The sequence below is a fragment of the Kogia breviceps genome, chromosome 6 (genome assembly GCF_026419965.1).
Source record: "Kogia breviceps isolate mKogBre1 chromosome 6, mKogBre1 haplotype 1, whole genome shotgun sequence".
In the NCBI taxonomy this organism is placed as follows: Eukaryota; Metazoa; Chordata; class Mammalia; order Artiodactyla; family Physeteridae; genus Kogia; species Kogia breviceps.
The window spans coordinates 2,679,809-2,707,666 of NC_081315.1; the positions used below are offsets into that span (position 1 = coordinate 2,679,809).

General features: G+C 40.3%; 2 protein-coding genes across 4 annotated transcripts in view; both read left to right on the top strand.

Annotated features, from left to right (window-relative positions):
- Window positions 1-27,858, top strand: part of RXFP1 (relaxin family peptide receptor 1) — a 94,329-nt gene that overhangs the window by 9,294 nt on the left and 57,177 nt on the right. For all 3 annotated transcript variants that reach the window (XM_067036885.1, XM_067036886.1, XM_067036887.1), the window contains exon 2: window positions 19,295-19,432. In XM_067036885.1, the coding sequence (XP_066892986.1) occupies window positions 19,295-19,432 (138 nt within the window). The remainder of the gene's footprint in view (window positions 1-19,294; window positions 19,433-27,858) is intronic.
- LOC131758578 (large ribosomal subunit protein uL14-like) lies at window positions 12,013-12,513 on the top strand. The gene has a single exon (XM_059066829.2). The coding sequence runs from the start codon at window positions 12,013-12,015 to the stop codon at window positions 12,511-12,513; it is 501 nt and encodes a 166-aa protein (XP_058922812.1).

Sequence of the window (27,858 nt, forward strand, 5' to 3'; positions counted from 1 at the left end):
AGCGTGTTTGCAGACAGAAAGCGAACCCTCAGAGATGAAACCACCCAGCTGGCCGTGATGTAGACGGGGAAGGAACACGACAAGGTGTATGTGTTGGTGATGATGTTAGTGTGACCCTTTAAAGCCGTTATACGTGGTACAGGCCTGGAGTGGGTTCGTAGGTAAAGACACTCATCTAGAACAAGGGCATCCACCCTTATCCAGGCCTCTGAAAGGAGTTAAAGAAAGCCCCTTACACATGATCTCCTAAAAGGAGTCTCATCAAACCCCATGGTCTCCCTTCTTGTCCATCTGTCTTCCATGCCCAGGAGCCTCTGCCTCTTTATACCCCAATTGCTGTCCAATCCAAGGCCGCCTGGACCCCCATCTTCCTCTCATTTCCCCATCACTCAGCCTCCACTCCTGCTACACTCCTCTGCTGTTCTTGGGCACAAAGTTTCCTTTCTATTCTGACTCATTTTTCAGGAGAAAACATTCTTTGCCCCTTTTTTCCCTCAGAATGCCCATGGTGGAGGAGGAGTTCACAGAAGAAGGTCAAAAGGCAATGCCAGCATTCTCTGTCATGAAGTTTGAGGGTGTTGGGAAATGTTATAAACTATTACACACACACACACTCCAACAGTTTTGTTCCATCATTAGTATTAAGTATACCCAAACCAGATATCGTATATAATATCAAATTTCCATACTTTTAGGCCACAAATCTCATGTTAAGAGATCAACTGGGGCAAATTAAAATTTTTCATAGTTTATGTGAGCAAAATGGATTTGAATTGAACAGCACCAAACTGGAAAGGGAAGTAGGAGACATACAGAGAAAGTTGCAGAGGCCAAGTGAGGAAATTGTTGCTTGGCTACCGCTTAGAGGTTAGTCAGCTGTTTCTGATCGGTTGTCCCAGCTCTTTGGTTTCATGACCTTGAGGGCTTTATGGGCTTAGGTTTTGGTTGCTTACCTCTGCTGCCACGGCTTGAGGGCCACCTCCATCTAAGGGGCTCCTTGTTTACTTAATTCAACAGTCAGATGTGCAGAAAATGAAATTTTATGTTTCTGTGACTCAACTCAGAGCTCGTGACTCCTGCATAATATAGCAGTACGATAAACTTGCTCATTCGAAAGAGCTTGGTTTAAAAATCAGGCACTTTTAAAAAAATACAATCTAAATCACTTAAGAATTGTCTACCTGCTCCACCCTTTTCCAACTCTGCCCAAAAGCTTTTAGGTTCGAGGGCAGCTTCGGAAACATCCACGTGAGGGGGCAGGTAGAGAGATGAATTATCTGTGTAACTTTGCCAGCTTCTCGTGAGATGTTACTCGTTCTTCTGGGCATGGGAATCGGCACCTACCCAAGCATGTGAACACTTCCACCTTCTCCGGCTACCCGGCCAGATAACCCATGTTTGCCACCCAAGCAAGAGGCCGCTTCACACGGACTGTCTGCTCCTAGCCAGCCTTCTCAGGAGAGCCTAGGAAACCTCAAGGGTCCTCCCTCCTGTGTCGGGAAGCAAGGGAGATGTGGGGCTGACTCAGACCCACAGCCGCCCGGGCCCTGGAGCCGTGCAGAGCATGTGGCTTCCGCCAGAGTCATGCCCTCTCCTTGGGGTGCACGTTAGAATCTCAGATTCTAACCACCTCTGCTTGGGCAGCCCCACTCTCTGGTGATCCCCACCTCGTCCTGCCCCTAAGGAGCTCTAAATTCCATGCGGACAGGAGGTTGTCACACGCAGCCATCACCAAGTTCAGGGAAGCAAGCTTGACCTTCCCTACAGGCTGTGGAAAGGCTCAATGCTCTGTGTCCTTCAGTATTTGGTGTTGATAGTCAAGCCAAGATGCTCAAATTCAAAAAAGCATACCAAGTTTCAAAAATATTATCTCTCAAGCATCTGGCTATTTTTGGCAGATGACTCTTCTACAAAGGTTCTTCTTAGCTCTACACTCCCTGAGCAATGAAGTACAATCCACCTGCCTCCTATGAGTGGGGAGGGGTTAAAAAAAAAAAAAAAAAGAATAACCAAGAAGGAAGTATATTTGGATACATCCTAAAAGCATGGAGCATTTGACAAGCAGGAATTATAAATGCAAAGCCACAGACGTTCGACGTAATAATTACAATGACATACATTAGTAAAATATGAACTCTTTGAGAATACACAAAATATATAATATGAAATATTTAGCTGTATTTCCAACCGTGTTACGTGGACACTAATGAACATACATGTTTACTCCCACTTTTAAGAAACTTCTAAGGAAAAATAAGAATTTGCAAAACTTTCATAATGGTAGTAAATATGGTTATTCACTTTATCAGAGGGGTATCTTTGGTAGGTTTTTTTTAATCACCCAAAAAAGTGCCCACTCCATTTGGATTCTGACTCAAAATCCTATGCTCCTTCTGTGCTATTTCCTCCCACTTTCCACTCTGTTACCCAGACTGGTTCCTCTTATTTCACTTACACCTACCTTTTGTGTGATTTTTGTTCTCAATCTCTTTTCCCTGCGTTTTACCTAGTGCTTTCTTTTCCTGTTGTTCTAACCTACATTAATTACAATATTATAGACAAAAACATCAAAATCTAGAAATGTCATTCAAATTGTGAAAAATTGTGTTTATCTATTAACTTTCTTCCACAACTCCTTTCTGATGGAATGTCTTAAACAACAGAGTTTGTGATAAATAAGAGGAACAAAGAGTATTCTGTCATGATGCTCCCATCCTACCTAGAAGCTGCACCATCACAAACACACGTCTCCAATGAAGCTGTACTACTTTTAAATTCATCCTGGGGAAATTGTTGCAAGTTTTTAGTATGACTGATCATGTAATTAGATACAAGAAATGTGCTAGGCCAAAGTTGCCATAGTCTGATGATTAACATGAATTATTTATGTTATGTTATTCCTAAAGTTGTGAGTCAGTTACCGTATTGACGTCTGATTAAATGATAACACTTGAAAGTGTTGTCTGATTAAATCCTCCCATGAACCATGAAGGGCGATGGTTCCACCCCTCACCGGAGGAGGGACTCAGTCTCAAAGCGACTTGGGAATTTGCCAAGATTACAGGCTCCTAAGTGCTTAATGCAGGACGTGAATTCACATTTATCTGAGTTCTTTCCACTCACAGTACTAACACCAAAATCATGGTGCAGAGTTATGTATATTATCTCTCATTTTACGGGACAGATGAGCAAACTGACCAAGCAAGTTGAACTCAATTCATATCTACCACTTACTGCTTCCGGGGGAAGAGGTGGAGGCAGGGCAGGCACAGGTGGAGCGTGGGCGGGGCCAGACATGGGAAAACTAGGAGGAGTTGGGTGGAGACATTAAGAGTAGGGCTCAGGACAGGCTGGGAGATGCAGTTGGAGGAGCTCCCTGGAAAGACCAGGAAGCCTTTGTGAGCCACACTCAAGAATGACTTCAGACTTAATGCATAAGCAGTTGGAAGGGAGGTTTGGCACAGAATGATATAAAGAGTTTTTTCTTTAGGAAGTAACTCTGGCAACTTACCCAAAATAGTCTAGAATGTGAGAAACTGAAAGCAAGCCCTAAAGAAGTGTGGAGGTTGCTCTCCGTCTCTAAAGAGGAAGCGGCTGAGGCCAACACACGTTGGCTGCTGCTTTTGACATTGCTTTCCTAGAACCCGAGTACATTTTCTCTAGGAAATATACATATGAAATATACAAAATACATGTAGAATACAACACAAAGTTTTTGTTTAATACCCACGTGCCGCAAACTACAGAGCTCACGCGCCCTGGAGCCTGCGCGCCACAACTAGAGAAGAGAAAACCCGCACGCCACAACTAGAGAGAAGCCCACGCACCACAACGAAGAACTTGCGTGCCGCAATGAAATATCCCACATGCTTCAAGGAAGATCCTGCAACTAAGACCAGATGCAGCCAAAAATAAATAAAATAAATAATAAATAAATAAATAAATCTTTAAAATAATAACAGAAAACACAGTTAACAAAGGAGTGTACAATGACGGACAGTAGGTGGACGAAGTGTCCATATACATGGTCATTTGAATCAAATAGAAGATACTGACTATCTCGAGGTACAGTCCATCCTCTTCAATCAATAAGTAACTTTGCAAAGCAGGGCTGTTAACTAAGAAAGTATTAGACCAGTCAAGAGATTTTAACAACTCAAGAGATTTTACTCAGCAGCTGTAACCCCCCAACAGTGGAGAAGTAGCATATATAAAAATAATTTTAAATACTGTGTTCCTAGGTCCAAAACCTAATAACTATAAGAATATAATTTTACTCTATTTTAACACATTTACATTTTAATGAGTAACACTACCCATGGTAAGTTTGATGCACAGGTGTACCCTGATGACTTCATTTCTAGGATTTTCCTTTAGGAATGGCACAATAAGCATAGGGTGAAATGGTGCTGAAAATTTAAGGTGCACCATTGAAAATGCATCAAGATACTTTCAACCCTCAACACATTTTTAATCTCCCTAAACACTGCAGACCCATAGTCACACTATCTAGAAAAATAGCTTGTGCAGAACGTCTTTGAAATCAGAATACATTATACCATTCTTGTGGTAATTATTGACTCAAGTACTAAACTTGAGATACATGACTGAAAATGGGCTCTTTTTGCAAATATACATTATATATAAACCATGCTAATGGCTTCTGATATGACAAGAAATGTTTTAACCACAGATCACAGAAAGCTAAAAACAAATACATTTATGAAAAGACAAGTGATTCACCTTTAGTTGGACCAAGTAATGTCTTTCCACTGAATAAATTACTTTCTGGTGCAAATTAAATGCACATTTGGAAACTCTATTAACTCTTTAAAAATAACATAGTCAGGGCTTCCCTGGTGGCTCAGTGGTTGAGAGTCCGCCTGCCGATGCAGGGGATGCGGGTTCGTGCCCGGGTCTGGGAGGATCCCACATGCCGCGGAGCGGCTGGGCCCGTGAGCCATGGCCGCTGGGCCTGCGCGTCCGGAGCCTGTGCTCCGCAACGGGAGAGGCCACAGCAGTGGGAGGCCCGCATACCGCAAAAAAAAAAAAAAAAAAAAAAAAAAAAAAATAACATAGTCAGAAAATTATATACATTCTGGAGTTGCAATATTGGCATACTAAATAGGGTATGCACTGGTGGGCTGAAAGAATTCCATGCACACGGAATGCACGAAGTTTTGTTTATTGTTTCCCCAAAAAAATAAATCCCATGCCAATTTAATCTGTTGTCAATTTAGAGAAACCTAGCTAATCTAGGAAAATAAGTTTGTATTTACTCAGTTAATGAAGATGTTTATTCTAGATTCTAAATCTAAACCCTCTTTAGGATTTTCACCATCATTTGATAACAAAGTACAGCTGTGATAAAAACAGTATTATTCCACCACCAGCTTTACTGAAAAGCTAGTCTTAATTTAAAATTTTTCTCTCTTTATCCCTTTCTTCCTTTAATTTTCTCTTTCTTTCCTCCTTTCCTCCCCTTGCCCTACAAAACAACGAAGGCTCCTTAGTCTGGTGGTTCCATAGACAATATGTAGACCCCAGAGTTGCTATGGGACTGTGAAGGGCTCATGTCCTTTGAGGAAACAAAGATTTGGTGGCTGATTATACTAAGATCAGTCCCAGGATGCTTTGGAGGACTTTGTTTTATCTTAAAACTGGAAGTTTGTGCTTTCTGACCACCTTCATCCAATTCCCCCTCCCCTCACCCCGTCTCCCCAATTCTGGTAACAACAAATCTGATTTTTTCCTCCATGAATTTGTTTGTTTGATTGTTTTTGAAGTATAATTGACCTAAAACACAATGTTAGTTCCTGGTACACAACATAGCATTTCAATATTTCTGTATATTACAGAATGATCACCATGATAAGCCTAGTCAGGCTATGCCACCATACAAAGATGTCACAGAGTTGTTGACTCTATTCCCCACACTGTGCATTTCACACTGATGACTCATTTATTTTATAGCTGGAAGTTTGTACCTCTTAATCTCCCTGATCTATTTCTTCCCCCCACCCCCCACCAACCTCTGGCAACCATCTGTTGTCCTCTGTATCTATAACTGTTTCTGTTTTGTTTGTTCATTTGTTTGTTTTTAGATTCCACATATAAATGAAATCACACAGTATGGCTTTCTCTGTCTGACTTATCTCACTTAGCATAAGACTCTCAAGGTTCATCCAAGTTGTCACAAATGGCAAGCTTTCATGCTTTTTTATGGTTGAGTAGTATTCCATTGTAGATATGTACCACATCTTCTTTATCTGTTCATCTATTTATGGTCACTTAGGTTGCTTCTATAACTTGGCTATTGTAAATAATGCTGCAATAAACATAGGGGTGCACTTTTCTAATTAGTGTTTTCATTTTCTTCAGATAAATACCCAAGCGTGGAATTGTTAGATCATATGGTAGTTCTACTTTTAATTTTTTGAAAAATCTCCATACTGTTTTCCATAGTGGCTGCACCAATTTGTATTCCCACCAACAGTGCATGAGGGCTCCCTTTTCTCCATATCCTTGCCAACACTTGTTATTGTTAGTCTTTTTGATGACTGTCATTCTGGTAGGTGTGAGGTGAATATCTCATTGTGTTTTTCATTTGTATTTCCCTGTTGATTAGTGATGTTTAACATCTTTTGATGTGTCTGTCAGCCATCTGTATGTCATCTTTGGGAAAATGTCTATTCAGGTCCTTTACCAAATTTTAGTCAGGTTGTTTGTTTTTTGGTGTTGAGTTGTGTGAGTCCTTGGTATATTTTGGATATTAACCCCTTATCTGGTATATCATATGAAAATATCTTCTCCCATTCAGTAGCTGACCTTTTTGCTTTGCTGAGTTTCCTTCAGGGTGCAAAAGTTTTTTAGTTTGATGTAGTTCCATTTGTTTATTTTTGCTTTTGTTTCCCTTGCCTAAGGAGACATATTCAAAAAAATTACTAAGACTGATGCCAGAGTTTACAGCCTATGGTTTCTTCTAGATTTTTTATGGTTTCATGTCTTACATTTAAGCCTATAATTCATTTTGAATTTATTTTTGTGCATGGTGTGACAGGGTACTCCAGTTTGATTCTTCTGCACATAGCTGTCCAACTTTCCCAGCACCACTTAATGAAGAGGCTGTCTTTTCCCCATTTTATAGTCTTGCCTCCTTTGTTGTAGATTAATTAACCATATAAGTGTGGATTCTTTTCTGGGTTCTCTATTCTGTTCCATTGATCTTTGTGTCTGTTTTAGTGCCAGTACCATACTGTTTTGATCACTGTAACTTTGTAGTATAGTTTGAAATCATGGAGCATAATACCTCCAACTTTGTTCTTCTTTCCCAAGACTGTGTTGGCTTCTTGAGGTATTTTGTATTTCCATACAAATTTTAGAATTATTTGTTCTAGTTCTGTGAAAAATACTATTGGTTATTTTGATAGGGATTGCATTGATTCTGTAGATTGCCTTGGGTAGTATGGACATTTTAACAATATTATTTCTTCCAATCCAAGAACATAATGTATCTTTCCATCTGTTTGTGTCATCTTCAGTTTCTTTCATCAGTGTCTTATAGCAGACAGAGAAGATGGTGGACTCATGTCCCAAAGAAACATCTTGCCCAGGGTTTGGATGCTAGTTTATCTTATAGAGCAAAGAGGGAGAGGTGAGGAGGTAAAGTGAAAAAGGTGACAAGTTGTTGTAAGCCTTTCCTGGTCCAACCAGACTCTGGAGAGGGGATGTGTCAATGTCTTCCTTCCTGCAGCCATTCAGAGGTACGCCTGGTCAGAATGTTTCCTGGGAGCTAAACACAAGTATTTTAGCTTAACACTCAGGCATGGGAGGCAGGGTTCCCAGAGATGGGCCACTGTGGACACTTTAAACTGTAGGCAACATCCCTTTAGTGATTAACTTGTAGCAAAAGCAATAGAACATAAAGGTTAAAGTAAAAGAAGCAGCTCCAATATGGAGCCAGGTTTGTTCTTCCCTGTTACAAACACAACAACCCAAATTCATAAAGGAAGGTTACTCTTGTGTTCAATAGATCGCCAAATCTTTAGAAGTAAAGCTACACCCAAAACTTGAATCAGAGATACCAGTATAGAATTTCTGACAAGTTTTTCTAAAAAAGGGAGATGAGAAATGAGGATGTACTTGGCATGGGGAAAGAAGTGTGTTTTCTTCTGTCTTGTTTTTAAGAAGGGAGACACAAGAGCATGTTTCAGGAGAGAGGTGAAGATGGACGATGCTGAGAGACAAGGGAGAACCGCTGGATCCACCCTAAGCAGGAGAGAGGGATGGAGGCTGAGCTCAGGGGAGGGACTGGGTTTAGACAACGTGAAGGGGGCATGGAGGAGGTGGAGCTCACGAGGGGGGGGGTCCGTGCGGGCATTTGTGAGGCTCCTCGGGTGGCCTCAGGAGGTGCTGGAGGCTCAAGGAGAGAAGGAAGGAAATAATCGTCTAGGAGATGGGAGAGTGCATGGGAGAGAGAACACTGCCGAGAGGCATCAAGGCCCCTCTCACATTTCACTGGAAGGAGGCGGCGGTGTGCACGGCACATTTGGGGACCACAAACATCTGTTCACGGGTCAATGCTGTGCAAGTTCTGCAGTCAGACAGGAATGAGGACAGACAATAAGAAAGGCATAATTCTTGGGAAACTGAGTGTCCAATTCATCTGGCCCAGCATAAGCTATGAGAAAGAACATTAACAAAAGATTTAAAATGAGAAACTGGGCTAAGACAAGATCACGAAGGGATATTGAGTACCTGGATTTTGTCAGGACATTGCTGTGTTTTTCTTTTTGTTTTGTTTTGGTTTGGGGTTTTTTTCAGCTTTGTTGAGGTATAGACAATTGAATTTTTCAAGGTTTTCTGTGTATATCAGAGTACACACATCACAAAATCTCAAATTTGAAGTCTAAAATGCTCCTTTAAATGATAACTTCTTTTAAACATCTGTTTATGTTATTCATAGATTGATGGAACTAGTTCAAGCAGCCTGAAAATATTTTGTGGCTGATCCCCTTAATTTTGGCAGAATATCCTTAAATTATCTATCCAATTTTTCAAAACCTCCAGAGATTCTCTTAGTAACCAATCCTTTGTTTAATGATTCTTGTAGCTAAGAAACGATCCCTTAAAACTAACTAGAAAATTGTCTCTGGCATCAGAGCACAGAACAAACGGCAGCCTTTTCCCCATGTTACCTGCCAAAACAGCAATCACAGCCTTTCAAGAGATACAACAGCTGCACTGATCCCTCTGCTTGGTAATGTCCATCTACTTCTAAGATCTCATGAAATCAATTAGAAAATCTCCACTAGAAGATAAACAAGCCACAGACATAATGAATTGCCTGTCCTGAAAATGAGCGCATGTGTTCACAGGCTGCTGACACGGGATGCTTTCCCACTGGTGCTTCACCAATGCCTAATTCTGAGTTTCTCAACCTGGGCACTACTGACGTTTTAGGGTGATAAAACTTTTGCGGGGTGAGCTGCCCTGTGCATTGTGGGATACTCAGCAGCATCACTGGACTCTACCTACTAGATGCCAGTAGCACACCCCCAAGTGGTGATGATAAAAAATATCTCCAGACGTTGCCAAATGTCCCTTTGGCTGCAAAATCATCCCTGACTGAGAGCCACTGGCTTGGTCCTACCTCGTTTCAAAAGGTCTAAAGAAAACCAGCTAATTACAATCGGTGTATTTTCATCTCTTGCCAAAAAAACAGATTTTCATGCATTTGAATCATCTGTAAATAGCTTCAGATTATTTTTTATTGTTTTTATTGAAGTATAGTTGACTTACAATGTTCCAGGAGTACAGAAAGGTGATTCAGTTATACATACACACATATACATATATATTCTTTTTCAGATTCTTTGCCATTATACAAGATATTGAATATAGTTCCCTGTGCTCTACAGTAGGTCCTTGTTGTTTATCTATTTTATATGTAGTACCGTGTATCTGTTAATCCCAAATCCCAATTTATCCCTCTTCCAGATTATTTTTATTAAATAGTCACTTAAAAAAATAAGTCCAAATTTTCCCAAGGATATAAACTGAAGAGTAAAATCACCCCTTTCTCTTACCATTACTGTCCACTTCCCAAAGACAACCACTGACAATAGTTTGTTAGTATATCAGAATTTTATAAAGGATATAAATATATATACAAATAAAACCAGACTCTATAGGCTGTTGTTCAACATACTTTCTGTATCTCAATGATATGTACTGAATATCTTACTATATTAGTAGGTGTATATCTACCTCACTTTCCAAAATGTTGAACTGAATATCTATACAAGAATGCAGAGTTCTAAAATTACATTATATATTTATTTAACAACCCCCTATTACTACTGGTACTTTTATGTATTTTGTTGTTGGATATCTGAAATAGTTATTGATAGTTAGCATTTAAAATAGAAACTATAAAATAAGTGGGTTAAATATAGGGAAAGTTTGCCTTTGTACATGGTTTTTCATATTTTGTTTTTATAAATTTTGCTTCCTAACAAAGTATTTTAGCAAACTGCCTCTACACCTTTTATGCTGTGGGTAGTTACCCAAGGAAATAGGAATACTGCATATTTTTCATAGACTATAAAAAGGATTTCAAATGCTGGAAGTAAGTCATAGAATCCAATGACACTCTTATCCTAGTGTTTGCAAAAGCCATGGCTATTCAGAAACACTACAAACAATTAAACAATACTCACCTCCTTCATTTGAACCTAAGTTAGCAGAACTGCCTCTAAGCAGTGACTGCATTGATTCCAGACTAACCATACTGACATTTTCCATTTTAACATTTCATGTTGTTACAGAATGAGGGTTATAATTTCACTGAGTTAGTGTTTTCCATAGAAAATGAGTTCCCTAGACACATTTGTAAGTGCTTGTGCATTTCTGTCAAGGTCTGTCAAAAAGTAAAAGCTCAGTTTTATTCCAGTAGTGATAAATCCCTAGGAACTTAGCTTCCAAGATATGTTTATTGAAACCCTTAAGATTTTAGTTCTGATAGAGGGATTCAAGATCTGGACACAAGCCAGGTCAGATCATGTCTCCCCGAAAAAATGATAACCAGCCCAGCATAATCACCTCACTATATGGTTAATGAGGGCAGTTTCCTCAAAACCACATTATTAAAATGCTTCACTGTACTTCCTCTTTGGCTTTGGCCCTTGAATTACTCTGGCACCCAATTAAGTCAAAGAGAAGCTATGATCACTGCAAAAAGTCTGGACCATCTTTCCCTTTTCTGTGCACTACAGTCCCCCCAGACCCATGAAATGCAGATACATATTTTTTAGTTATAAGTGAATGACAATAATTTGTCCTCCAGCAGAAAAAGAGAAAGCCACTGATTTTCACTCAGTACTGTGTCTCACTAGGCAACCAGTACATGTAACTGTTCATCTGTTTTTCCATCCACTTAATCTTAAAGGATTTCCAGGAGAAGGAAGAGATTTAAGTGCTTCATCCAAAAATATTTCTGCTGTTGCGATTAAAATTATTAAGCATGTTTTCCAAATGGCTTCAAATTTTGACTGCAATATTTACCTGACTTCTTATGCACTGGAGTAACTTTTCAGTTAGGGTGCTTTTTAAAAAATAATAATTTATAAATTTCTTAAATTATGAGTGATTTTTGTATGAGAGTATTCAAATGAAAACTGTAATTGCAAAAATTTTAATTCAAGTATCACTAAAAGCAGGATGCACTTATACCAACATTAAGTACTAACTTATACCATGCTGACAGAGCCAGTACCTTATCCTTGCCATGTTGTCATGGCCATCAGCTGCCCCCTGCATCACGAGGGCTCTGCTAAGTGTTTGACTTTAGCTCTGAGTCTGTTGCTACCCATATTCTCTGTTGAAGTTATTAATTTCCCGGTCCCAGTGCCTTACAAATTCCCACTGCAAAAATATATCCAGCTATATTTAATACTTGATTTACTGTGGTGAGAAAGCCTTCAAAAACTTATTTAGAGTCCAGCGCTCAAGATGTCGAAGCGAGGACGTGGTGGGTCCTCCGGTGCGAAATTCCGGATTTCCCTGGGTCTTCCGGTTGGAGTCGTGATCAACTGTCCTGACAACACAGGAGCCAAAAATCTGTATATCATCTCTGTGGAGGGGATCAAGGGACGACTGAATAGACTTCCTGCTGCTGGTATGGGTGACATGGTGATGGCCACCGTCAAGAAAGGCAAACCAGAGCTCAGAAAGACAGTACATCCAGCAGTGGTAATTCGACAAGGAAAGTCATACCGGAGAAAAGATGGTGTGTTTCTTTATTTTGAAGATAACGCAGGGGTCATAGTAAACAATAAAGGCGAGATGAAAGGTTCTGCCATCACAGGACCAGTTGCAAAGGAAGGTGCAGACTTGTGGCCCAGGACTGCATCCAATGCTGGCAGCATTGCATGCTTCTTCAGTGTATTTGTAAACGAAAAAAATAATAATAGAAATGACTTGCTCCATGTCACTCTTCTTGACACCCCCTAACCCTTAGCCCCTCTGTAAAATAAAACTACCCAGTGCAAAAAACACAAAAAACAAAAAACTTATTTAGAAATGCATCTACTCCTAAGCCACATATTTTCCCTGTGAGGTAAGCTTAGCAACATTTACACTAAATCCCATATTCTTAAACTTTTCTGTCTCATCTATTCACTCCTTATCTAAAAGAGCTTGCTATCACATTTAAGACTAAACAAACAATTTTAAAATAAGCAGGGCTTCCCTGGTGGCGCAGTGGTTGAGAATCCGCCTGCCGATGCAGGGGACACGGGTTCGTGCCCCGGTCCGGGAGGATCCCACGTGCCGCGGAGCGGCTGGGCCCGTGAGCCATGGCCGCTGAGCCTGCGCGTCCGGAGCCTGTGCTCCGCAATGGGAGGGGCCGCAACAGTGAGAGGCCCGCGTACCGCAAAAAAAAAAAAAAAAAAAAAAAAAAAAAAATTAAAATAAGCAAAAACAAAAAAAAAACCAATTCAAATGAAGCCATTCATGGTCCTCCTGCTGCTGTGTTCTCTTCCTTCGTGTTTTGATGCCTGGTGAATGCATGTTTGCAAATTCACACACACCCAAGACTAACATAAACAGAGAGATGAAAAAGTGTTTGCTTACTCCATTTAGGCCTCACATCCAGAAATCACTGAATCTTCCTTATTTAGAGCCAAACAACATAGAACCATCCAAACAGAGATTCTCAGTGAAGAGTAGCTTATCAGGATTGAGGGATAGATAGAGTAAGGCACGTATGGCTTAACAGAGCAGCTCCAATATTATGCTTATATTTTGAAAAGCCATTCTTTATTCCTTTCTTAATAACTACAAAAAAATAATAGAACTGAACCAAATTGTCTTGGTTGCTATGGAGCCACAAAAGATATATACTCTTTCACACCATACACAAAAATAAACTCAAAATGGATTAAATACGTAGATGTTAGACTGGAAACCATAAAACTCCTAGAAGAAAATATAGGCAGAATACACTTTGGCATAAATCGTAGCAATATTTTTTTGGAACTGTCTCCTCAGGCAAAGGTAACAAAAGTAAAAGTAGACAAATGGGACCTAATTAAACTTAAAAGCTTTTGCACAGCAAAGGAAACCATTAACAAAATGAAAAGACAACCTAGTGACTGGGAGAAAATATTTGCAAATGATATGATCAGTAAAGGGCTAATATCCAAAATATATAAACAGTTCATACAATTCAATATCAAAATAACAAAGAACCAGATTAATAAATGGGCAGAAAACCTAAATAGACATTTTCCCAAAGAAGGCATACAGATGGTCAACATGCACATGAAGAGATGCTCAACATCACTTATCATCAGGGAAAGGCAAATCAAAACCACAATGAGATATCACCTCCCACCTGTCAGAATGGCCATCATCAAAAAGAACACAAATAACAAGCATTGGTGAGGATTTGGAGAAAAGAGAACCCTCCTACACTGTTAGTGGGAATGTAAATTGGTACAGAAACTGTGGAAAACAGTATGAAGTTTTCTCAAAAAACTAAAAATAGAGCTACCATATGACCCAGCAGTTCTGCTCCTGGGTATCTGAAGAAAATGAAAACACTAATTTGAGAAGATACCTACACCCCAATCTTCATAGCTGCATTATTTACAATAGTCAAGACACAGAAGCAACCTAAGTGTATCAACAGAGGAATGGATAAAGAAGAAGTGGTACATATATACAATGGAATATTACTCAGCCATAAAAAAGAAAAATAATGCCATTTGCAGCAACATGGATGGAGCTAGAGATTATCACACTGAATGAAGTTGGACAGAGAAAGATAAATACCATGTGATATCACTTATACGTGGAATCTTAAAAAATGATACAAATGAACTTATTTACAAAACAGAAATAGACATAGAAAACAAACATGGTTAGGGGAAAGAAGTGGGAGAGGGATAAATTAGGAGTTTGGGATCAACATATATACCCTACTATATATAAAACAGGGAAACAACAAGGTCCTACTGTAGAGCACAGGTAACTGTACTCAATCTTGTAAAAACCTATAATGGAAAATAATCTGAGAAAGACTATATCTTGTACCAATTACATATTTAATCTTAAAACAAGTGGCCATGAATTCTACTCTCACGATTTGCGTATTAACAACAAAATAGGATATTTTTTTCTATTTTAATATGAAACTGCAAGAGTGTATCATGCAGACTAAGAAGGCAAGAATCTGTTCGTGGCAAGACACAGAGTTGTCTTTCCAAGGGCAAATTAATATCCTCGCAGAATTCTACACTCATTTTTCAAGCACCTCTCTTTGTTGCACTGATATTTGTGAATTGCAATAAACTTGATAAATGAAATTAAACTGCTGGCCACCAGGTCAGAGAAAGCTCAGAACTGTGGATATACATTAATGTAAAGCCAAGTTATAAAATGCATACAAGTAATTTTGGTCATCAAGGGCTTCCTTCCTCAAGAGTAAAGACAAGCTTCCTGGGCTTCCCTGGTGGCGCAGTGGTTGAGAGTCCGCCTGCCGATGCAGGAGACGCGGGTTCGTGCCCCGGTCCGGGAGGATCCCACGTGCCGCGGAGCGGCTGGGCCCGTGAGCCGTGGCCGCTGCGCCTGCGCGTCCGGAGCCTGTGCTCCGCAACGGGAGAGGCCACGGCAGTGAGAGGCCTGCGTACCGCAAAAAAAAAAAAAAAAGACAAGCTTCCTTCCCCTAGTCCAGGAAAGTTAAAATAATGTTTGTGGGAAGGAATCAGATGTAAAGCTTTACTCTGGTTTTTTTACTCCTTCAGTTGCATGGATGCAGCTAAGCCAGGTGATGCAGGCAATGAAGCTGGCAGGGTTGCCAGAGACCATCTTGCTACACTGAGCACATCGTACAAAGGACCTGTCTGCATGTCAGTCCCAACAATGTTTCCTTACCCTAAACTGGCTTTTTATTCCCCAGTCATCTCCCTTGGAGCTTTCAGTACACTGGCTGCCAGGGAAAGATTTGATAGCTTTGTGATGTTTTTATCCCAGTTGATCAACACAGCCCAACAGAGAACACTAACCCCACCAACTATGAAGGTATGTGTAGGCTATTCATGCCTGACACTCAGGGAGCGTGGCCTCCTGTACTGCCCCCTCCACCAGGCCCCCACCAGTCTTTCAATTACTCATTCAACCATCCTTGCAAATAAACTGCCAACATGAGATTTTTTTCATATCTGGAAAGAGGCTGTGTGTGTATAGAAAGGACACTTAAGTTCTTGATGTATGTTAGGAAAGCATTCTTTTTTTTTTTTTCTTTTGCAAAATAGAGAAAATCTGACCTACCATGGCCTAAACAAGGATGTGTTTGTTTTTCTCACATAAGGAGGATGCTGCTTAACCCAATGATTTCAGGGCTGGCATTTCTCAGATCCCTGTGAGTTTTCTTGGCCTCAAAAGCATGCTTGTTTCCTCATAGCTGCAAGACCACTGCTGCAGCTCCACACATTACATCATGTGAAAGAAAGGAAGAAGGTGGAAGGCATAGCAACTGCTCCATCCATTCTTGTGTCAGGAGAGCTAACCCCTCAGGACTTCATCAGCAGGCTGCACCTGTGTCTCATTGCCAGAGCTGTGCCTCTTAGCCACTGAGAAGCAAGGGAGTTGGGAAAGAAAGTATTGTATTCTGTACATAGGACCTGCAAATTAAACTGACAATAGATAAATTAACAGGGAAAAAAGTTTACAAATTTTACTGTTACTATATTTAATTGTACATGCATGGAGTCTCCATAGAAAAGAAGTGAAAACTCAAAGAAGTGGTTAGACTTAAGGGCTTATATACTATTTTAACTAAGATGATAAATTGTGGAAAAGTAACAAGAGAGGGAAGGGGGTGATTGGGCTTCTATAGGTGGTAACTTGTGGGCAGGTAAACCCATGGGGAAACCAGTGGAAGAGAGGCTTGTTTTAGTAGTTTGCTTGTGCAGACTCATCTCAGTGACAACTTTCCTTCTCTAGTGATAAGGGTTGTTCTCCTCCTGATTCAGGAGAGAGCAGGGGAATACCTTCATCTGGAGAAGGGATTTTTACATAGCTTCAAGACCCCCTCTACAAAATGCTTATTAATCACAAAGGCTAACTTTACAGTGGAGAAGTGTGGGAGACATCATCTTGATGAAGTGACTGAAGTGATCATCACCAGGAATGGGACAAAGCAGATCTTGCACTACCTGACAGGTTGACATGAGCATCTCCTCTGTGAATTTCTTGCCGAAGGTGCCTAACATAAATCTAATTATGATGAAATAAACCAAAATTCAGGAACACTCTACAAAATAATTCAAGATAAGGAAAGACTGAGAAATAATTTCAGATCAAAGGAAACTAAAGGACCGTGACAACAAAATGCAAGGAGTGACTGTGAACTAGATCCTTTCACTGTGAAGGACAGTTTTTGGTCAATATGTGAAACTTGAATGTGTTCTGAGATTTAAATGGCAGTAAGCGATCAATGTTCATTTTCTAATTTTGATGGTTCTAGTGTGGAGAATGTCCTTCTAGTAGGAGAATGTCCTTTCTTATAGGAAATACATACCAAAGTTTTTAGGGGGATGGAGCATGGTCAGGAATTTACTCTCAAATTGTTCAGACAAGGAAAATGTTCTTAATAATATATTTGCAACTTCTCTAAGTTTGAGATCATCTCAAAATAAAAAATCTATTTTTAAAATATCTCTAAGATTCCAAATTTATTTCTTGAATCATAATATTATGAAAATGTAGGACTAATTTCATGACACTATCATTAAAGAACTATACCTGTTTCTGGGTCTTCCCTGGTGGTGCAGTAGTTAAGTATCCATCTGCCAATGCAGGGGACACGGGTTCAAGCCCTGGTCCGGGAAGATCCCACATGTTGTGGAGCAACTAAGCCCACGCACCACAGCTACTGAGCCTGCGCTCTAGAGCCCGTGAGTCACGACTACTGAGCCCAGGTGTCACAACTACTGAAGCCCACGCATCCTAGGGCCCACGAGCCACAACTACTAAGCCCGCATGCCTAGACCCTGTGCTCCGCAACAAGAGAAGCCACCACAATGAGAAGCCCATGCACCACAACGAAGAGTAGCCCCCCGCCTGCCACAACTAGGGAGAAAAGTCAGCATGCAGCAACAAAGACCCAAGGCAGCCAAAAAATTAAATAAATAAATAAATAAATTTTTAAAAGAACTATACCTGCTTCTAAATATAAATCTTAAAGACAGGACATAAAAGTACAATATTCATAAAAGTAAGTTAGAGAAGAATTTTCAAAACAGCAGGATGAAAATACAGGCAGGTATGTTTAGTTAAAATGTCTTCAAATAGTCTCTGTGACTGAAGCCTGACAATTCATCAAAGAATTTTTCTGAAACCCTTGATTTTTAAAGTTGGTTCTTAAAAAATTAATAAATACATAAAACAGTCTCAACACAGATCAATGTATTCATATGTACACTGCGGGTCTCTGAAGTGTGTGATGTTCTACCAATGATATCCTGTGGCATACAAATCCTGTGTCTTGACTCTGTTCTAATCAATTTGTTGAGAAGAGACTGAAAAATAATTTTTAAATAATTTCACAAGTGAGAATACTATGTGTAAAAAGCTCATTATTAAATAGATTTGACTATTTCCTTTATCAAATGATGTTCTCTGAAACAAGTAAGGACAGTCAAAACCTGACATAGATGGATTTCTCCCCTAGGAGAATGTCACCTGCCTTGTTATCAAAATGTTCCACTGTATCTTACAAAGGAAATAGTCACTTTTATTCTTTTCATGTTTTGATGATAGACCACAAATACGTTTTACACAATAAGCTCTATTGACTGTTCAAACTATTCTGTTTTTTCCTTTATAATTGACTATTATTACTATTGTATAAGGTCTCAATGATTTACAAACTTGGTAAAGATAATACGCAACAGAATTATCTTGGATTCTACAATCATCTTTGAAATCCTATAAATCTGAGGTTTTAAATGGCACAGTTAACTTATGTCCCTCCACACAAAAACCTGCACAGAGATGTTAATAGGAGCTTTATTAAAAATTGCCAAAACTTGCACACAACCAAGATGTCCTTTCCTTAGGTGAATGGATAAACTGTGGTACCTTCAGACAAAGGAATATTATTTAGTACTAAAAAGAAGTGAATTACTAAGCCACGAAATGACATGGAGGAACCTTAAATGCACATTACTTAGTAAAAGAAGCCCATGTGAAAAGGTCAGGAACTATTTTATTTGATGCTATAGCACAATGTCTTGCGCAGGACCTTGCCCTCGGGAACTACCCCCCAGATGAGTGAACGTGGGCAGTGCCTTCCTGTTACCGCCCCTCCTCTTCTTCCCCCAGTATCAGACCAGCCATAATTCTAAGCCAATAGTAACAATGCAAGAAAGTCTTGATTTTTAAAATGATTGGATGAAATATTTTTGAAAGAGAAGAGGGGAATTGAGCTCAACTGTAAAGTATGGGCAGACATTTCATAGAAAAAGAGGGATGGTGAGGACATTCCAGGTGGGAAACGAGAAAAAGCAAAGAGCGGAGACTCCTGGCACCTTCTGGGGACACGGAAAAGAACACCCTTTAGGGGTGGGGGTTCTTGGAAAATAGTTGGCGTCAGGCTGGTGCGCAGGGTGAGGCTGCATACGGATGGTGGTACCTGCCAGGATGCCAAGAAGGAAGGTCTGCGGAACGTGGGGTAACTGCTCTTTGCAGTGTCTTGGGTCGACCTCTCTCCCCTCCCTCTTCACAGTTGCTCCCGGGAGCGGGCAGGATGTCTCATGCGCCCTGGGCTACTTCCCCTGCGGCAACACCACCAGATGCTTGCCTCAGCTGCTGCACTGTAACGGCGTGGACGACTGTGGGAACCAAGAGGACGAGGACAACTGCGGTGAGCGTGCCCCGGGTCACAGCTGGACGGGGCTTGGGGCACAGCAGCACCAGGGGAGGGAGGGCCGGGGTCAAGGCGCTGAGACCTCGCGGTACAGAGAGAAATGGGAAATGAGAAAATGAAGTTGAAATACAAACTATACGGCACTTAAGGAAATCTTACATTCATTTTAGTAGCTTAAAATACCCATTCTTATAAAGAAGATGCAGTTTTATGCATATATATGTTTGTGTGTGTGTATACATAATACACGGTGGAATACTACTCAGCCATAAAAAAGAATGAAATAATGCCATTTGCAGCAACATAGATGGACCTAGAGATTATCGTACTAAGTGAAGTAAGTCAGACAGAGACAAATATCATATGATATCACTTATATGTGGATTCTAAAATATGACACAAATGACCTATTTACAAAACAGAAACAGAATCACAGGCATAGAAAACAAACTTATGGTTACCAGAGGGAAAAGGGTTGTAGGAGGGATAAATTAGGAGTTTGGGATTAACACCTACATACCACTATATAGATAAACAAGGACCTAGGTATAGCACAGGGAATAAATTCTTTTTTTTAATTAATTTTTATTGGAGTATAGTTGCTTTACAATGTTGTGTTAGTTTCTGCTGTACAGCAAAGTGAATCAGGTGTAATATACATATATTCACTCTTTTTTAGATTCTTTTCCCATATAGGCCATTACAGTGTATTGAGTAGAGCTCAGCACAGGGAATATACTCTTTATCTTGTAATAAACTATAATGGAAAAGAATCTATAAAAGAAAATATATATATTTACTTAGTATGACATATATATGTACAACTGAATCACTTTGCTGTACACTGGAAATTAACACAACATTGTAAAGCAACTATACTTCAATTTTTTAAAAAAATCCATTCTTTCCCATGTATTATTAGCTCAGATTCTGTGCGGCCGAATCTGGGCTCAGCTGAGATCAGCTACACGGTCTTCTTGCCTCTGCTGCGCTTTCTCGATGCCTCTGCAGGCCTCTGTGGGTTGGCCCTGTCCCCGTGCCTGCAACCTGGGTTGAGACAGCTGGGGACACTGGCCCTTCTGCCACATCCCTCCCAAAGCACATCACAAGGCCAGCCCTGTTCCAACAGGGGAAATGGAGCCCTCCTCCTGCAGAGAGCAGCTCAAAGTTAAGTGCGAGGAGCTCAGACAGAGGGAGGGCAGGCTGCAGCCACGCTTGACACAGTTGGTATTACATTTGCTTTTCCCATAGACATTAATATTAACTAGCAGTGACTCAAAGAGTCCCACCTCCATGACCTTAGGAATGTCTGTCTTTTAATTTAAATATTTCCAGGAGCAACCATGATTTGTCTGTTTATTTATCTTATTGAAACAGCAGCTGATATCTGAAGAAGTGATATTTTTCTACACTCTTGATTTTGTAGTTATGTGTGTATGTAGGGGTGTGTGTGTGTGTATGTGTCCTCTTGATTCAGGGATAGTTATTCAGGAGGTGGGTAAGCTTTCCCCCATCTCCTGAAAATGTAACTGTAGTTTATTTGGGGGGGAGATAAATTATGCAGATTTCTATATTTGGTCCTGAAGGATGTTCATTACTCTGAATCCTGGTGAATTTTAATAGAGAGAGTATAACACTAGGAATGACATTCAGGTCTATTTCTTCAAACTTAGAATTGAATTCTGATGACAAGCATATGGGCATGACTCTGGTGGAAACAGTGCTTAATGGGAAGCAAAATCAGGTTGGAGATGCAGCCTCCGTAACTGTCTCTTCTTTCCCATCCCCTTCCTGCAGTGTCTTCCACTCTCTGCAGGTCCGTGACCAGCCTCTCCCTCCCTGTCCTGTCATGTCCATGTGTCTCCCCTTCTAGTCCTCCTCTCTAGCTGCCCGCCCGCATTCCTTCCTTTACTCTCTCTCAACCCCCCTTCTTATTTTCGTCCTTCTCTTGTCCTCCATTCTTTTCTTTTGCAAATCAAATCCACCTCAGTATTCATAAATTAGATTTTAATTATTACTTAGCTCACTCCATTAAGTTTACAAGCTGCTCATTATACAGATTTTAACACCTTTACTTCCAAAGAAATAATTCAAGGAGTTGCTTTTAATTTCCAAGTAGCTGTAAAAACATTCCTGCCACGCCTACCCCACCCTTGGGCTGAGTTGCCCAGAAGGGTGGTTTTTATCTTATGTTCAGGGGACTCCGAGAATCAAGAAAATCTTCAGGCGTGGTGCAGGGTCTGTAAATACGCTGAAAACTATGAAATGTTGTGTATTCGTGTACATGTGCATTTTCAACAAAAGTGTTCGTAACTTAACAGCTCTGCAAAAGGTTTAGAGTTTTTAAAAGGCAAAAAGCTTCCTTATTCCTGTCACTGGCTAAAACAGATATCTAGAAAAACAATTTCAACCCTAGCTGGAATCAGTTTCTCCCAACTAGCACTCTAAATCTCTCCATATAAAATCAGTAGTTCTGAGTAGTTTACGACAGTAATCGCAACAGCAACAACTTTCCCTTACCTTCTTTGATTTCTTTTTATTTGTTTTTTTGACAAGGAACTAATATTTATTAAGCACTTAATGTATACTAAATACCAACATTTATACTTTAAATTTTTTTAATTTTATTATGGTAAGGACACTTAACATGAGATCTAGCCTTTTAAATTTTGAAGCAATTTTTAAGTCGGCCGTACTGTTCTTTTTGTTAACATCTTTATTGGAGTATAATTGCTTTACAATGGTGTGTTAGTTTCTGCTGTACAACAAAGTGAATCAGCTATACGTACACATATATCCCCATATCCCCTCCCTCTTGCGTCTCCCTCCCACCCTCCCTATCCCACCCCTCTATGTGGTCACAAAGCACCTAGCTGATCTCCCTGTGATTTCTTGGGAACATATGTATATGTATAACTGAGATGCTGCTACTATTCATGCATGAAAGGGTTGGAACTTCCCAAGAAGGATGTCAGAATTTCACACCATTTTTACAGTCCAGGTCATAAAAATTATGAGATGTAGTTATTTCTTCCTGCTTCTCATTACTTTAATTTCCTTCACTAGCTGTGGCTTTTTCCTTCATTTTATAGTACCTGTATAATTTATGCTCCCCCAGCTGTTCATTTTTAAGACATCCATATTTAAATTTGGTCTAAAAGGACCAAGTTAGAAAGTTGGTCCTTTTCACAATATGTCAACCTCATGCATATTTGAATAAGCAGCATTAAATATATTTGCAATCACATAAAATACAATATCTTAGATATAAAAGGAAAACCCACAGCTAAAAATCACTTTCAGAGTGATCATTTACAGCTTAGTATATTGTCACATAAAAAATGTTTTTCTAATGGAAGGGGGGAATTTTTCTTGGTTAGACCTTTTAAAAGATACATCCTATAAAAAGTAGCTCCAAAAAGCTCTCCCTTATTCCCTTAAGCTACTTAACTTTGACACCAACAGTAATTATTAAAGTGGAGAAAAAAGTCAAACAGAAATAGTGGTAATAAAATTTAAGGAAGTCACTTAAGAAAAATGAAACACCATCAAATAAGTTAAACTGACTCCCCATGGATTGAACTATAATATAAACTAATTATATTTAGAAAGAACTGTTACTTTTGTATTATCACACACATCTTAAACAAGTAGTCTAATTTGACTATAATTTTCCAGTTCTCTTAGAAAACCCAGAAAAAACAAAAGAATATAAAATATTTTTTAAAAGTAAAATATCTCAGTACAAAAAGCATAAGGTATCAAATCACTGAACATTTTTTATGGACACAATGCAAGGAAAAGTTTAAATCAAGTTTTTGATATAAAATGATTAAAGGTTTCAGGTGCATTCACAAGGATCTCTTCTTTCTAAAATATTTGAGCAATACAGAATTTATATATATGTCTACTAGGCAGTTACTCTGGAGTTCACATCTTTTTCATTCTATCCCAGGAACTGTTTACATTTGACTGAACTCCAAACCAGGGAAGTCCTGGTCAAAATGGATTGCACCGTTTTTATAACTTTGATCTTTACTGATAAACTCCAATATGGAAATGTACAAACTTTTCCCGAATTAATGCCATTTGATATAATTCCCATATGTTTCCACCACGTATTACTAACACATTTATTCATCTCCATGCAGAACTATCACAGATGCAATCAGAAAAGATGCCAAAAAAGAAATCTTTGAGTCATTACAGTAGTGTTTAGTGTGACAAGGAAGAACCAAAAAAGGAGGGACCATTCACTGTTTCAGCTAAAACTCTTAGATACTTGGGAGAATATGTCTGGGTAAATACCAACGGAACCTGATTACAAAAAGGTGTGAGACTCTCATTCAGGAATTATCTTTGGCGATTTCAAACTGAGTGCCAACTTGATAGTAAAAGTGAAATATTAAAATAGCATCAGAGGGGTGGGACTCCGTCCCTGCCTCTGACACCCTCACATCTTACTTCTCTCGACCTTCATTCTCTACTCTTGGAAAACGGAGATCAGCAACATTATAATGAATGTGCTTTGAGATCTCATGACAGTCTATAGTATGCCTTAAATAGAATTTTGGCCGGGAAAGTGGAATCTTATAACCTGAAGCACTTTAAAAATAGCAAAGGATTGAAGACCTTCAAGATGGCGGAAGAGTAAGACGCGGAGATCACCTTCCTCCCCACAAATACATCAGAAATACATCTACACGTGGAACAACTCCTACAGAACACCCACCGAACGCTGGCAGAAGACCTCAGGCCTCCCAAAAGGCAACAAACTCCCCGCATACCTGGCGAGGGCAAAAGAAAAAAGAAAAAACAGAGACAAAAGAATAGGGACGGTACCTGCACCAGCGGGAGGGAGCCGTGAAGGAGGAAAGGTGTCCACACACTAGGAGCCCCTTCGCAGGCGGAGACTGCGGGTGGCGGAGGGGGAAGCTCCGGAGCCGCGCAGGAGAGCACAGAAACAGCCACAGGGTGCGGAGGGCCGACCGGAGAGATTCCCTCACAGAGGACGGGTGCCGACCGGCACTCACCAGGCCGAGAGGCTCGTCTGCTCAGCCGCCAGGGCGGGCGGGGCTGGGAGCTGAGGCTCGGGCTACGGAAGCCGGGAGAGGACCGGCGGCGTGAACACAGCCTGAAGGGGTTAGCGCGCCACAGCTGGCCGGGAGGGAGTCCGGGAGAAGTCTGGAGCTGCCGAACAGGTAAGAGACTTTTCCTCGCCTCTCTGTTTCCTGGGGTGCGAGGAGAGGGGATTCAGAGCGCCGCTTAAAGGAGCTCCAGAAATGGGCGTGAGCCGCGTCTATCAGCGCGGACCCCAGAGATGGGCTTGAGACGCTAAGGCCGCTACTGCCGCCGCCAAGAAGCCTGTGTGCGACCACAGGTCACTGTCCACACCTCCCCTCCCGGGAGCCTGTGCAGCCCGCCACCGCCAGCGTCCCGGGATCCAGGGACAACTTCCCCGGGACAACGCACGGCGGCGCGCCTCAGGCTGGTGCAACTGCCGCCTCAGGCTCGCCACGCATGCGTACCGCTCCCTCCCCCCGGCCTGAGTGAGCCGGAGCCACCGAATCAGCGGCTCCTTTAACCCCGTCCTGTCTGAGCGAAGAGCAGACGCCCTCCGGAGACCTACACGCAGAGGCGGGGCCAAATCCAAAGCTGAACCCCGGGAGCTGTGCGAACAAAGGAGGGAAAGGGAAATCTCTCCCAGCAGCCTCAAGAACAGCAGATTAAAGCTCCACAATCAACTTAATGTACCTGCATCTGTGGAATACCTAAATAGACAACGAATCATCCCAAACTGAGGAGATGGACTTTGGGAGCAACTATATATTTTTTTCCTTTTTCTCTTTTTGTGTGGGTGTATGTGTATGCTTCTGTAGGTCATTTGTCTGTAAAGCATTGATTTTACAATTTGTCCTAGGGTTCTGTCTGTCCATTGTTGTTATTTTTTTTAGTATAGTTTTAGGAATTGTTATCATTGGTGGATAAGTTTTTCGGTTTGGATGCTCTCTTCTTTCTTTTTTAAATTTTTTAATAGTTATTTTAATAACTTTATTTTATTTTATTTTATTCTTTCTTTTTTCCTCCCTTTTCTTCTGAGCTGAGTGGCTGAAAGGGTCTTGCTGCTCCGGCCAGTTTTCAGGCCTGTGCCTCTGAGTTTGGAGAGCCAAGTTCAGGACACTGGTCCACCAGAGACCTCCCAGCTCCACGTAATATCAAACGGCGAAAATCTCCCAGAGATCTCCATCTCAATGCCAAGACCCAGCTCCACTCAATAGCCAGCAACCTACAGTGCTGGACACCCTATGCCAAACAACTAGTAAGACAGGAACACAACCCCACCCATTAGCAGACAGGCTGCCTAAAATCATAATAAGGTCACAGACACCCCAAAACACACCACCAGACATGGACCTGCCCACCAGAAAGACAAGATCCATCCTCATCTACCAGAACAAAGGCACTAGTCCCATCCACCAGGAAGCCTACACAACCCACTGAACCAACCTTAGCTACTGGGGGCAGACACCAAAAACAACAGCAACTACTAACCTGCAGCCTGCGAAAAGGAGACCGCAAACACAGTAACTTAAGCAAAATGAGAAGACAGAGAAACACACAGCAGATGAAACAGCAAGGTAAAAACCCACCAGACCAAACAAATGAAGATGAAATAGGCAGCCTACCTGAAAAAGAATTCGGAGTCCTGAGAGTAAAGATGATCCAAAATCTTGGAAATAAAATGGAGAAAACACAAAAAATGTTTAACAAGGAGAACTAAACAGCAAACTAACAATGATGTACAACACAATAAATGAATTTAAAAATTCTCTAGAAACAATCAGTAGCATAATAACTGAGGCAGAAAAACGGATAAGTGACCTGGAAGATAAAATAGTGGAAATAACTACCTCAGAGTACAATAAAGAAAAAAGAAGGAAAAGAATTTAGGACAGTATCAGAGACTTCTGGGACAACATTAAACACATCAGCATTTGAATTATAGGGGTCCCAGATGAAGAAGAGAAAATAAAAAAACCACCAAGAAAATATTTAAAGAGATTATAGTTGAAAACTTCCCTAATATGGGAAAGGAAATTGTTAATCAAGTGCAGGAAGTGCAGAGAGTCCCATACAGGATAAATCCACGGAGAAACACAAAGACACATATTAATCAAACTACCAAAAATTAAATACAAAGAACAAATATTAAAAGCAGCTAGGGAAAAACAACAACATGCAAGGGAATCCCCATAAGGTTAACAGCTGATCTTTCAGCAGAACTCTACAAGCCAGAAGAGAGTGGCAGAACATATTTAAAGTGATGAAAGGGAAAAACCTACAACCAAGATTACTCTACCCAGCAAGGATCTCATTCAGATTCAACAGAGAAATTAAAACCTTTACAGGCAAGCAAAAGCTAAGAGAATTCAGCATCACCAAATCAGCTTTACAACAAATGCTAAAGGAACTTTTCTAGGCAGGAAAGAAAAGAAAAGGAAAAGACCTACAAAAACAAACCCCCAAAATTAAGAAAATGGTAATAGGAACATGCATATCAATAACTACCCTAAATGTAAATGGATTAAGTTCTACAACCAAAAGACATAGACTGGCTGAATGGATACAAAAACAACACCAGTACATATGGTGTGTACAAGAGACCCACTTCAGACCTAGGGACACATACAGACTGAAAGTGAGGGGATAGAAAAAGATACTCCATGCAAATGGAAATCAAAAGGAAGCTGGAGTAGCAATTCTCATATCAGACAAAATCGACCTTAAAATAAAGACTATTACAAGAGACAAAGAGGGACACTACATAATGATCAAAGGATCCATCCAAGAAGAAGATATAACAATTGTAAATATTTAGGTACCCAACAGGAGCACCTCAATGCATAAGGCAAATGCTAACAGCCATAAAAGGGGAAATCAAAAGTAACACAATCATAGTATGGGACTTTAAAACCTCACTTTCACCAATGGACAGATCATCCAAAATGAAAATAAATAAGGAAACACAAGCTTCAGATGATACATTAAACAAGTTGGACTTAATTGATATATATGTATAGGACGTTCCATCCAAAAACAACAGAATACACTTTCTTCTCAAGTGCTCATGGAACATTCTGCAGGATAGATCATATGTTGGGTCACAAATCAAGCCTTGGTAAATTTAAGAAAATTGAAATTGTTTCAAGTATCATTTCTGACCACAACATTATGAGACTAGATATCAATTACAGGAAAAAAATCTGTAAAAATACAAATTCATGGAAGCTAAACAATACACTATTTAATGAACAAGAGGTCACTGAAGAAATCAAATAGGAAATCAATAAATACCTAGAAACAAATGACAATGAAAACACAATGACCCAAAACCTATGGGATGCAACAAAAGGAGTTCCACG

What these genes read in the sequence shown, in the direction of transcription:
- LOC131758578 (XM_059066829.2), top strand. Translation starts at nt 12,013, where the DNA reads ATGTCGAAGCGAGGACGTGGTGGGTCCTCCGGTGCGAAATTCCGGATT.